The sequence below is a fragment of the Pelodiscus sinensis genome, chromosome 5, assembly GCF_049634645.1.
Source record: "Pelodiscus sinensis isolate JC-2024 chromosome 5, ASM4963464v1, whole genome shotgun sequence".
Taxonomy (NCBI): Eukaryota; Metazoa; Chordata; order Testudines; family Trionychidae; genus Pelodiscus; species Pelodiscus sinensis.
The window spans coordinates 85,112,867-85,125,041 of NC_134715.1; the positions used below are offsets into that span (position 1 = coordinate 85,112,867).

The 12,175-nt window shown below is 45.4% G+C and overlaps 1 protein-coding gene across 2 annotated transcripts in view; it reads left to right on the forward strand.

The window, feature by feature from the left end:
• KDR (kinase insert domain receptor) overlaps positions 1-12,175 on the forward strand; it is a 46,896-nt gene that overhangs the window by 7,479 nt on the left and 27,242 nt on the right. For both annotated transcript variants that reach the window (XM_075930408.1, XM_075930409.1), the window contains exons 5-12: positions 269-437; positions 2,114-2,253; positions 2,859-3,030; positions 4,843-4,954; positions 5,050-5,213; positions 6,718-6,874; positions 8,583-8,706; positions 9,655-9,763. In XM_075930408.1, coding sequence (XP_075786523.1) covers positions 269-437; positions 2,114-2,253; positions 2,859-3,030; positions 4,843-4,954; positions 5,050-5,213; positions 6,718-6,874; positions 8,583-8,706; positions 9,655-9,763 — 1,147 coding nt within the window. The remainder of the gene's footprint in view (positions 1-268; positions 438-2,113; positions 2,254-2,858; positions 3,031-4,842; positions 4,955-5,049; positions 5,214-6,717; positions 6,875-8,582; positions 8,707-9,654; positions 9,764-12,175) is intronic.

The window sequence follows — 12,175 nt, forward strand, 5'->3', positions numbered from 1 at the left end:
TCTAGAAGTAGCAAAATTTAACATTAATACAATATCTTAGCATCTTATTTCTGGAGTTTATGAAACTTATGAACAGAATGGTAACATTATCACTGCTAGCAAATAATACCACTCTCCTTGTGTAAACATCGGTTGACTGCAAAGTGAGCGTGGCCTGAGTCAGGATGCCAAGACTGCATCCATAACATTGTCATGAATATTAGACTAACAATTTTGAATTTGTTTAGTTTTGGAGTTTAACTATATTTTATTGATCTTTTTTTAACAGAGGTATCCAGAAAAGGTATTTGTTCCTGACGGTAAATCAATTTCATGGGATAATAAAAAAGGCTTCACTATTCCCAGTAACCTGATCACCTATGCCGGCATGGTCTTCTGCGAAGCTAAAATAAATGATGAAAGCTACCAGTCTGTGATGTACATAGTTGTGGTTGTAGGTGAGCCAAAGATGACTCTTTATGGTCATTGTTTTAAGCAATATTATTTTTCTTGGTGCAACATATTGAGCCATTTCATCTGATTGGGCTGTAAATCAGGAATACTGAAACTATAGTTAACACAAATGGGTTTTCATATATGTTGTTTTGAAAAAACACACACCTGAATTTAAAGGGAAAATGTTGTTGTGTACTTTTTTGGATGAATCACTGATATCTATACTTGGGATTTTACCTGAACTGCTTTCTGGTGTCTTTTTTTCAACTATGCAGGATTTCGTTTTTCCTAAACTCTCTTTCTCTTTTGTAATGAATGTCATCACGGAGAGACTAAAGCACAAGTGAAGGGACCTTGAGAACTGGCACTCCAAGGGGACAATTTCCCAGGGCTCGGAGATACAAATGGGTCTTGAGCTTCTGGCTGCTACTACTGTGGCGGTGACTGGAGCCCTGGGCCCTTTAAATTACTGCCAGAGTACCACATGGCATGCCTGCAGGCAGCACTGAGGACTGCCTATCTCCAGCCCTGCCCCTTCCACTCAAGGGCCTACCCCTTCCAGGAGCACAGAGCAGGGCCTCTTATCTTGCCTAAGGGCCTGGCAAAGCTGTTGGCCCAGCTCATAGCAGCTCAGAGAAGAGGAGAGGGTTCTAGCTTGCTCTGAGGAGAATCTGGGAGTTTCAAAAGAGCATATCACACTAGAAATGCAAAACAGCCTGCCCTCAAGAAATTCTTGTCTTCCTTCACACTAATGCCTGGGGACTAACTGGGATGAATATGGCTCTGACACATTAAAGCTCTACTGCTCATTCAGAACCAGAGGTAACATGATGACTCCTCTTAAGCCCCCACCTATGCTGAAATGGCAGTGTTCTTCCTGGACTGTAGAGCAAACTCCACCTCCAGGGTTGGAAGAGCAAATCCCCAACCTCTTGAGTTTCACTGTGGTAATGTGGCATTGACAAGGTAGGAACAGCACGTTCTTATCTAAAGTCAGAGATTCCCAAAGAGAGGAAGAAAAAAAAAATAGGGAGTATCTCGCAAGCCCTCTCCCTTTTAGCAGCAGCAGTTTCCCTCAATTCATCATCCTATACCTGATTTTTGAGTCATTCAGGATTTCTGGATATATTTCTGATATGTTTTTATAGCAAGTTTTATGCTAGGACATTTTTGTTGTTGGTAAAGTTCCAAGCACATCACCTGATGCCAACTTTTGGTCTATCAAAATATTTAGGGAGTGGGTTTCATAAGGGTTGAGGATGCTTAGCCGCTGCCAGGTTCTGTCTCAAACACCTTTCTGTGACCAGCTTAGAAGTATTGGGGGCTCACTCTGCCAGCTTCTTGTACTTTACTGTGTCTGACCACGAGGGAGCTTCTAGCAAATGATCTCACAGTTGCTCACTTATTTTGCATGTGATAAAATCTGAAAGTAGATTGTACATGCCCGAGATCCATTATGTGTCAGTACAATTTTTGGGCACCCTCATCCTTTCCACCTCCAAAATCTCCACTTCTTGAAATTGGGTGTATGCCCATCTCCCCACTGCTCAAGCTTCTTAGGATTTCTGCTCTGGGAGCATCACTTCAAAGGGAAGACTAAATGACACCAGGAAAGCAGCAACCTTATGTCATTCAGCAGATTGTTTTTTACAAATGCTGTTCCTTTTGCTTTTTCCAGGGTACAGAATTTATGACTTGACTATGCACCCTTATCACCAAGTAGAGCTGGCAGCAGGGGAGAAACTAGTTCTAAATTGTACTGTGAGGACGGAGCCAAATGTTGGAATTGATTTCAGATGGGATCACCCTTCTGTTAAGGTAAAACAGTTGTTTCCTAACCCCATGTTCTTGAGCTCTGAAACACAGAGGGATAAGGGTGCTCCTGTGTCTTAGCGTCCATTGTCATTTTAGCTTCCTAAGATAGCAGTTTGGGTTACCCACTTACCCACTCCTAAATAGTATCATCAGCTGATGATGATCTCTGAAGAGAAGGAATCGGCAGCCTATATAATATGTACTGCGGAGCAGAGGTGGATTACAGTGTTTCAGGGTCAGGGCCGGAGCAAGTGCAGGTACTCCCACTCACCCCTTCTGCCTGCTCTTCCTCTTTACTTCCCCTGCTGCTTCTGCCAGGAGCAGGGTTGGCGTGGTGGGGTTTGCCTCACTTCCCTTGCTGGGGAGTGGGATTGGGCCACTGTGGCTTCCTTTGTATCCTGGCAGGAGTACTGGGCAGGCAGAGCAGGGGAAACCTCCATGCCCCGACCTCACACCCCAACAGGATTACTGGGCAGAATGGATTGGGACATTTTTTCAGGGCCTCCTGAGGATGGGCCCCATTGGCCTACTGGCTAAACTGCCATTGGTGAGGAGAGTCGAGGAGAAGTTGGAATGAACTGCTTCTCAGAGCTTTTACTCTGTTACAGGGCAAACGTGCTGTAGTCAGAGACTTGAAAACATCGTCCGGGAATGAGCCAAAGAAGTTCGTAAGCACTCTGACCATAGACCATGTTACCTTAAGTGATAGAGGCCGATATAACTGCACAGCATTCAGTGGCCGCATGACTAAGAAGAACAGCACGTATGTCATTGTCCATGGTATGGAATTCTCTGATTTAATTCTGGCTATTTATAGGTGGGCACTGATGGAATGGAAAATGCAAAAGTTGAAAGCCATTAGCAGCATGGTATGTCAATCAAAACGTTCTCAGTGTAAACAGAGACACTTCAGATGCAGTGTTTCCATTGCTTCTAATTTTTAGTATTGTTATAGCTCAAAGTTTTTCTATTTCTCTTAGGACTTTAGATGTAATTACCACTGAAATCAACTGGCAGGCCCTTTATTTATTCTCCCCTCAGGGATACTGTAAATTTGAAATGGTATATTTAGAGTCAGATTCTGGCACATTTACTCATAATGAATAGTATCTGACTCCACAGATAGCTCGATTGAGTTCAGTGTGGCTACCAACAGAAAGGTATCACTTGTGATTAAGAGAAGTAGAATCCGGCCAGGGACTTTCTGGATACTGAAACATGGATTCCGAAACATGGATTCCGCTTTACTTTTGGTCATAAGGAAAAGACTCAGAGGAAATTACTTTGGCCAAATCCTTCCTCAATCCTCAATCAAGGAGAACTCCATTGGCTGCAGTTTTTTTTTTTTTTTGAATGAATGAGAGAGAACTTCAGGATTTGGTCCAATATTAATTAGTGCAGAGACACTGCAAGTTAAGGGTGTACTGTGTGTCTTGCATAAGAGCACAAAGGCTGACTTAAAATCATGATTTTGCACTCAGCACTTTGTCAGTTCAAACTGATCATAGTCATTAGAAGTGGAAAGGACCTTGAGAAAAGATTGAGTCCATCCTTCTGCCAGGACAAAAAATGCTCCCCTCTATCACAGCTGTATCAGATATTGATACTCTGTTTGGTATTAACCAAAAGGCCAGTCATGCTGTTGGGCTGACTACAGTTTTTTGTGGTTGCAGAAAAGAAGTGTAAATCCTTTCAAAGTTGCAGAATTTTGGGGGGTTGCAAAACTTCACATAGCTTCAGTCTCTTCCCAATTATGCAACAGTAGCATGTCATTTTGAACACTGTTGTTAGCTGAAATGAAAACGTGGAGCCTCTTTTGTTTGATTTTCTATTTGGAAACCTTGGAGAGGTTGAAATGAGCAATTGTGTTACTGAACACATGCTTTACAGCACTTGGCTTGCATTGCTTGTTTTGTTACAAGGCAACAGAAGCTAGGGAGGGCACAGCATTGGTGCAGAAGGTTGCTGTGTGGTCTTTTGCTATCATGAGTCCCCTGGAAGCTGAATTACTTCACTTTTCTGCGCAAGGGACGAGGGAGAAGGCCTGGCCTAGGGTGAGGGGTAGCATATCCTTGTGTGGTACAGAGTATCCCTGTGTGCCAGTGTGCATGGGAAGTGAGGGTGGGCCAGCTCTCCGCTGGGCTCCTCTCCACAACTGTTTGGCACTACTGCCCTAGGACCCCTGGCTGCAGCAGCCCTGTGGGCTCCGTGGCTCTGCAAGCTCCAGTGGCCCCAGCACGTCTCTGCCCTGCGGACTCTGGCAGCCCTGCTAGCTGTGAGCTCTGCCCTCCCACCTTGTGGGCTTCAGCGCCCCTGCTGGCTTCTCAGCCCAGTCAGCAGCAGGCTCTGATGCTCTGTGGTCTATGCTGCCCCACTGGCCGGCTCTGCTCTTAGCCACTGGCAACCTCTGTGCTGGGGCCCTCTAGTCCAGCAACATTCATGGTCCAGACCAGAGAGTCCTGGACCGCAGAGGTTCAACCTGCACTGCTTTTCACCTACAGCTAAACACTAAACAAGTGAGAGACAGTTTACTTTCCTGGCCATGTGGAGAGGCAATGTTTTGTTTCAAGCCCATCAATTTATTTCTTGCAGAAAAGCCTTTCATCCTTTTGGACAGAATGGGGTCTGTGGTGGAGACAAGGGTAGGAGACCAAGTCAAAATCCCTGTGAGATTTACTGGCTATCCTCCGCCGGAAGCAAAATGGTAGGAGTCAGCATGCAATGCCTTTAAAACAGATTGTGATATTTTGTGTCAAGCTGGCTCACTAAAATACTCAAGTTACATTGTATTTTCTTTAGGTATAAAAATGGAAAAGCCATCAGCACAAATCATACAATTAGACTTGGTTACACATTAACAATTACTGAGGCAAGTGAAAAGGATGCTGGGAATTACACCATTGTACTCACAAACCCCATTAACAAGGAGCAACAGAGACACACCTTTCACCTGGTTGTGAATGGTAAGTGAGATATGAACAGTGCCTTTCTCTTTTTGTTGTATATGTGTGTATGTAGTTTGCTAACACTTCTTGAATTAAAATTCATGGACAGAAAGAGTAGACAGAATTCCTGTCTCTTAGCCCTGATCTACACTAGGAGGTTATTTCTAAATACCCCCCTTATTTCAAAATAATAAGTGGAGTGTCCACACCACTAAGCCCGTTATTTCAAAATAATGGGCTGGTTATTTTGAAATCGGCACTCCAGCTTTCTTTGGAATAAGCTTATTTTGAAATAGTTATTTCAAAATAGCGCTAGTGTGGACATTCCACTGCTGCTATTTTGAAATAACTGCTCCCCAGAGTAATATGAAGTAATTACTCCCCAGTGCCTCCTGGGGCTCTTAAGCCAAGGTAAAACATCCACAGTAATGGAGCCTGCCTTTGACTAACTTTGAGGCTCCCCCATAGTGTGGTCACGCTATTTTGATTTTGTTATTTTGGGGAGTTATTATTTTGAATTTAGTTATTTTGAAATAATTTCCTAGTATAGAGATGCCCTTAAAGCCCTATGCTGCCCTTGATCTATGTACTGTCCTGATTTAATTTTGGCAAAAAATACTAAGGAGAAAATTCAAAACCACCACGTCATGGGAATGCAGGAGAGACATTGTTTCAACCATGCACTGAGAATCTATATCCAGGCAAGGTTTGAGATGCAATCTTCAGTTTGCTCCTCATTCTGTATTTTACAACTCCGAAGGTTTCAGGTTTTCCTTGTTAGCTAAAAGAATGTTTTGTTTTTTATTTTCTGTGTATTATTTCTTTGCCTCTGTGTCCTGCTCTTTTCCTGTCCTCTGTGTTCTCGCCTGCTGCTTTTGTTTCACGTCGTAGTCCTCATCTACCTCGCCCATCCTTCCTGCTGCTGTCAGCTCAGTTCTAACCCTCTCTCTCCCCCACCTCCACTGCACTCGCACTCCTCCTGCACTCTGTTCCTCAGGAAACATACTTGTCTAGCTGCTTCCAAAATAGTAGGGCTTTTAAAAAAAGTAGCTCTGCTAAGTATGATGGGGGTAGAGATGGGGACACAATGGGACAGGGAGGCCATTCACTTAATACTGGAAGTAATATAAATTTCTTGGCTGGGGATGGGAATGGAAGGGAAGGGCGATTTGAAGGATAATTTGTAAGGCTTAAGGGGTAGCTGTAAATAAGACTCAGAGGGATTACTTAATGTTTGGCTTGTATTGAAGCTACTGTGTGAAGTTGGCACACTTCTTTGATTCTTTTGCTCTATGATTATTGAGAACACTCCGCTCCATGCAGGCGGCTCTCAAAATCACACAGACTCAGGTCCTGGGAGGAATGTGGGGAGTCATGCTGAGAGAGATGCCCCCCCGTGAAAGAATGCTTTATGCATATCAGAACAAACTGTGTTCTTGTTATCAAACAATAATTGCATAGGGCAAAGACTGTCACTCCTTTATCGTGAGCTATGCATGTAACATGCATGTTTTTCTTACAGTTCCACCTCAGATTGGGGAGAATGCTTTATTGGCTCCCGTTGATTCCTATAAATATGCGACTACTCAAGTCCTAACTTGCACAGTGTATGCCATTCCGGCCCCAGTCAAAATCCAGTGGTACTGGCAGTTAGAGGAGCAGTGTACTTTCAGCCCTAAGTAAGTACAGCATGATTTGCCAGTTAATCGGCATCACTTCATTTCTGTAACTATTCAGATTTTTAAAGTGCTGCTGCCCTGTTTGTTTTAACAGTTCTTTACAAAAATATAAAAATGCAAATAATTGAACACTAACTAGCCAACCACCTGGGTAGCACTTTGGTAGTGCAAAGGGGTTATAAATCCAATTTAACCTGAAGATTCCTTCATGTAAGGGGACTCCCTGGGTGGTGGCAAGTCAGTGTAGTGGCTGTTGCAGCCCCTGCATAGGTGATGTGATCAAGGGAAAGGGGACATGACTGGAGCCACTCAGTGCTTCAATGATCTCCTCCTCCCAGAACCAGTCCCTCAGGGTTACCTGCTGTAGGACATGGAGTAGAGCAGCTCTAAGGCTGTGCTAACTTCTGCTCAAATCATCTTGGTGGTTAATGAGACACAGAGGGAGTGTAAAGCAATGAACCCTCTAATTTTTTCCACCCACGTGCAGAATAAATTGTGTTATGCCTACTGAAACATGTGTAGATGGGCACCACCAGTAGATAAACATGCTACTTGAGGTGGGTACTGTGGGCATTCTGCTAATCAGCAGGGCAGCATTTTAATCTCTTCTGGGTGTCCTCCCAAGTGCTCAGCTTACAGGAACACTGGTGCAAAGCCAGTTTTCCTTTTCCTTGGATCTTACACTGATGCAGGTCAGCCAGGTTGGAGAATGAGGGGCATTTTACACCTGGATTTTGTAACTGAGGTGTCGGGCACTTGAAAACCACGCGCAGTAACTGTTGCTACTGGACAATGTCTGCAGATTCTTGGATCAGGGTGGAGGGCTGTTGCAAAGAGTGAATTCCACAGGAAAGGGCTACTTACCTATGAAACTCTACCACTTGTTGTTTCTTGTGTCTGACACTCTTTTCGCTGGCATCTTGCCTTGTTGCTAGATTCCAAACACGTATATGGGCCCTTCGGTCAAACCTTGTTGGGCAACAGCAAGTACAATAACACAACACACACAGGAAATTTGCTGTTTATGTGACTTGCAGTTCTTTGTGGGGGTTTTTCTTACACCAATCAGCTGCTGAATATGGTGTTGCTTGTTATCTTTGTAAACAAGGATCTCAGAGGAACTACACTGATTGATGGTAGCCAATGATAGAGAGTGCTTCTGACAAAGACACATGCAGCTTCCCTTATCTTGGCTTTGCATAGGGCCAGACTTCCTTTAAAAAAAAAAAAAAAAGCATTCTGCTTTCCGGTTGTTTATAAAATGACTTCCACAAACTTCGTTTGGTGCCTGTTGCTTCCTGCACAAGGGCCACTGTCCTAAAGAAATTCTTTTAAGGAGTCCAGTGATTTCTACAGCTCTGTTCTCTTTTGAATGAAATTAACTTGAATTGTCAATTTATGACTGGAAGTTTGTTCCCAAAATAGCTGCTTCCCTCCAAGTATCCTGATTGGGCTGACCTAGACAGATAAATTAGACTCTTTACCCCTAGGCATGGGAAATCTTTTTTTTTTTAAATATATATAAAGGACAAAGGTCTTGGAAGGTTATAGAGTACGTAAAAATGTTTTCAGGAACAGACACCAGTTTTATAAGATGGCTGGCCCATTGTTTCATCTCTTGGTGTTTTTTCTAAATGGAACAAAAATAGTCTCTTTGAAGAGTAGACATTTTCCTTACCTAAATGGAATCTTTCTGTCTATCTCCCAGTCAAGTTGGTTTGGGAATCAATCCTTATGCATGTAAGAAATGGAAAGACATCATGGACAGAAAGGGCGGAAACCGGATTGAAACAATTAAAGATAAATTTGTTGCTATTGCTGGGAAAATGAAGGTGAGCTGATGTTCATTTGTCTTAGTCAGAAATGGCCAGTTTTTGAGAGTTCTGTTTAGCATTTTATGTATTCATGAACATTTATATCATAACCATAAAGGCGTGGAAATTAATTAGCAGACGTGTGGGAACATACTGCTAATTTTGGTAGTATATAGTTTAAAATACATATATGCAGATCTATGTTTTAAATTTACTGTCTACATTAGGAAATAAAATGCAGTAATTAATATCACATAACCCTCCAGTATGACCTGGGTACCAAAAACACCATTGATTTGTATTGTGCAGGAACTGATAGTTGCCATGTAGCTGTTCACACTCAGCCATTATGTGGTTTGTCTCATGAAAGCCCTTAGACCAGGGGTGTCCAAACTTTTTTCAAAGAGGGCCAGATTTGATGAAGTGAACATGCGTGAGGGCCGACCATTTTGCCTGACATTCTTTGAACCATTAAAATTAAATGCAAATTAACTATTTTATGCAAAGTTTATTGCAAACGGCATACTTTTCATTTAGTCACATGGATGACAAATCTAAACAGGTGTTAAATCACTCTGCCTTTCATATCTGAAGGCCAGATGGAAAAAAAAATCCAGGAAGCTGAAATATGTCAGGAACATTGTAAAGTACATTACATATTATTGGTAATAAAGGTTGTCTGTCAACTTTTAAGTTCAAAAAATATGAACAGGAACATAACACCAAGTATACATGTTGTGTCCAAATATATTTATAAATGATTTAGACCAACTGACTAACTGAGATTTTACAATGTATTCATCTCAATACATATGGATTTGTTGGGGGCCATAAAAGATTGATATTGCCAAATTACCTGTGGGGCCGTATTAAACCAGAACACGGGCCGCAATTGGCCCGCAGGCCGGACTTTGGACATGCCTGCCCTTAGACTTTGTGGTATGAAATTGGTTTGTTCTCTTGTAGACTGTAAGCACTCTTGTGATTCAAGCAGCAAACGTGTCAGCTTTGTACAGATGTGTGGCTACTAACAAAGCTGGAGTGAGAGAGAGGATTATCTCCTTTCATGTTACCAGTAAGTATAGCTTGTTGATTGCATAGCTGCACTAAATTAATCTCACTCCCTCTGCCTCGCTAGTGATACCGGCTTCAATATGTCGTTTGTCTGATTCAACCCCTCACAATGACCCATCTCTGTTGTGAGGCCTCCTAAATATAGTCTTTATTCAACACTAGAAGACTTACCCAGCATTGCTCAATTTTTGTTTTTCTTCATTTCAGTCATTGCTCTGGGGTAGGGCTGGGGATAATGGGGTCAGTATGCAGGCTGCCATGGGGGGCCAGGTGAGACAGCTTGGGGCCAGGTGAGACATGCCACTCCATGGCTACTGTAGCTCCAGCAGGCACAGCTGAGGGAGGGGCGCGTGTCCCCTAGAGCAAATCCAGGTTCAGCTGCCCTCTGCACTTCCTAGTCAGAGTGAGGAATGCAGCAGACTGTGCGCTTTCCCTTTGCTCCCTGAATAAGAGGAGCAGCAAATCAGGGAGAGGAAGGGGCCTTCAATCCCCTCATACCTACTTCAAAGGGCATTGGGGGTGGGGCAGGCTCAGCCAAGGATGCATTTATACATGTGTGACAAGGCACTTAAAGTAAAATATTTTACTGGATCAACTTCTGTAGATGTGAGAGACAAACTTTCAAACCTACGCAGAGCTCAAAAACTTGTCTCTTTCACCCACCACAGTTGATCCAATAAAAGATAGTACAGGTTGCACCTCAAATCCGGGATTTTCTCATCCAGCAACATCAATGGTCCAGCATGACCGCAGCAGCCTGAGAGGTGGCTGGGGCCACAGCGTGATTGGGGCTGCCTGCTGCCCGGCAGCATGGCCAGGGCTGCGACCACAGCAGCTCGGAAGGGGAAACTGGCTGTGGCAGCCCGGCAGAAGCAGCACAGCTGGGGCTACTTGCTGCCCAGCAGTGGGGTTGGGTCTGCAGCAGCCCAATTGGGCAGCTTGCCGTTCCGGCAGTGGGGCTGGAGCTGCCCGGCTGGCTGGCAGCAGAGCCAGGACTGGGACTGGCCTACAGACAGCCCCGCCAGACTGACGGAACCAGCATCAGGCTGAGGGTCTGGTATCAGGAGACCTCCTGTTGTCCCACAAATTCCCTCTTCCGGGACCTGGGAGATCCCAAGGGGGCTGGACAAGAGAGGTCCAATCTATGCCACACCCAGCTCTTCTCTAATATTCTGGCAACACTTGGTTGCACTATCACTTGAAAGAACTGTATATATATGAGCAGTGCCATTAAAGTCAATGGGGTTACAATGGTGTGAAACTGGTATGAAGTGAGATCCAAAACAGGATCTTTGGTTGCAACATTGGTTAGGCATTTACAGCTTTAAAAAAAGAGAAAATTAAATAATATGAACAGAATTCATACTGTTGAAAATTTAAGGTCAAGATTTTGTAACCTGGGTGACTTCAGGGAGGGTACGTCTACACTACAGCGCTAGTTCGAACTAACTTAGTTCGAATTAGTTAATTCGAACTAAGCTAGTTCGAACTAGCGCATCTAGAACTAAAAACTAGTTCGAACTAGCGTTTTGCTAGTTCGAACTAGCGCGTCCACACTGATTGGACGCAGGGGGGCATTTAAGGGCAGCTGAAACCGGTTCTGGCAGGGCATCAGGTCAGCAGTTGCTTTGTGTGGCTGCTGTCTGAGGCTATCTGAGGCTCGTGCTTAAAGGGACCCCCCCTGGACAGCCGGTTCTCAGCTTTTCCTGCTTGCTTGCCAACCTCGCCGAGGGACAGCAAAGCGTCGGTCTCTGTGCCCGTCTGTGTCGGTGCTTCCCTTCGGGGGGGGCCGCCGCAGGTGGCAACATGGAGCCACGGCTCGCCCTGCACCTTCTGGTGCACGTTCTGGACTTGCTGCTGCAAGCCTGCCAGCAATGGCTCGAGGCTGCCTGGCACCACCTGGGGAACGTCAGCCCCCTGCCTCTCCGCCTGGCCGCCCTGGGGGCCGTGGAGGAGCCGCGGCGGCGCCCCGGCACCGGCGTGCCCCGCCGCATCTGGCGTCTGGACACCAGCAGCGACTGGTGGGACCGCATCGTCCTGGAGCGCTGGGACGACCGACAGTGGACCCAGAACTTTAGGATGAGGAGGGACACCTTCCTGGAGCTCTGCGAGTGGCTCGCCCCTGCCCTGCAAAGAAGGGACACTCGCATGAGGCCCGCCATCCCCCTCCAGAAGCGGGTGGCCATCGCCCTCTGGAAGCTCTCCACGCCGGACAGCTACCGATCCGTCGGGAACCAGTTCGGCGTGGGGAGATCCACTGTCGGAGCAGTGCTCATGCAGGTACGGCGCTCGTCGGCCACCGAGCCGGGGGGGAGGGGGGCTGCGAGGAGGGGATGGGCCGCCCCAGGGACAAAGGGGGGGGCGGGAGGAGGCGAAGGCGCCCCGCACCGGAGGGGTCGGGCTGTCCCGGCCG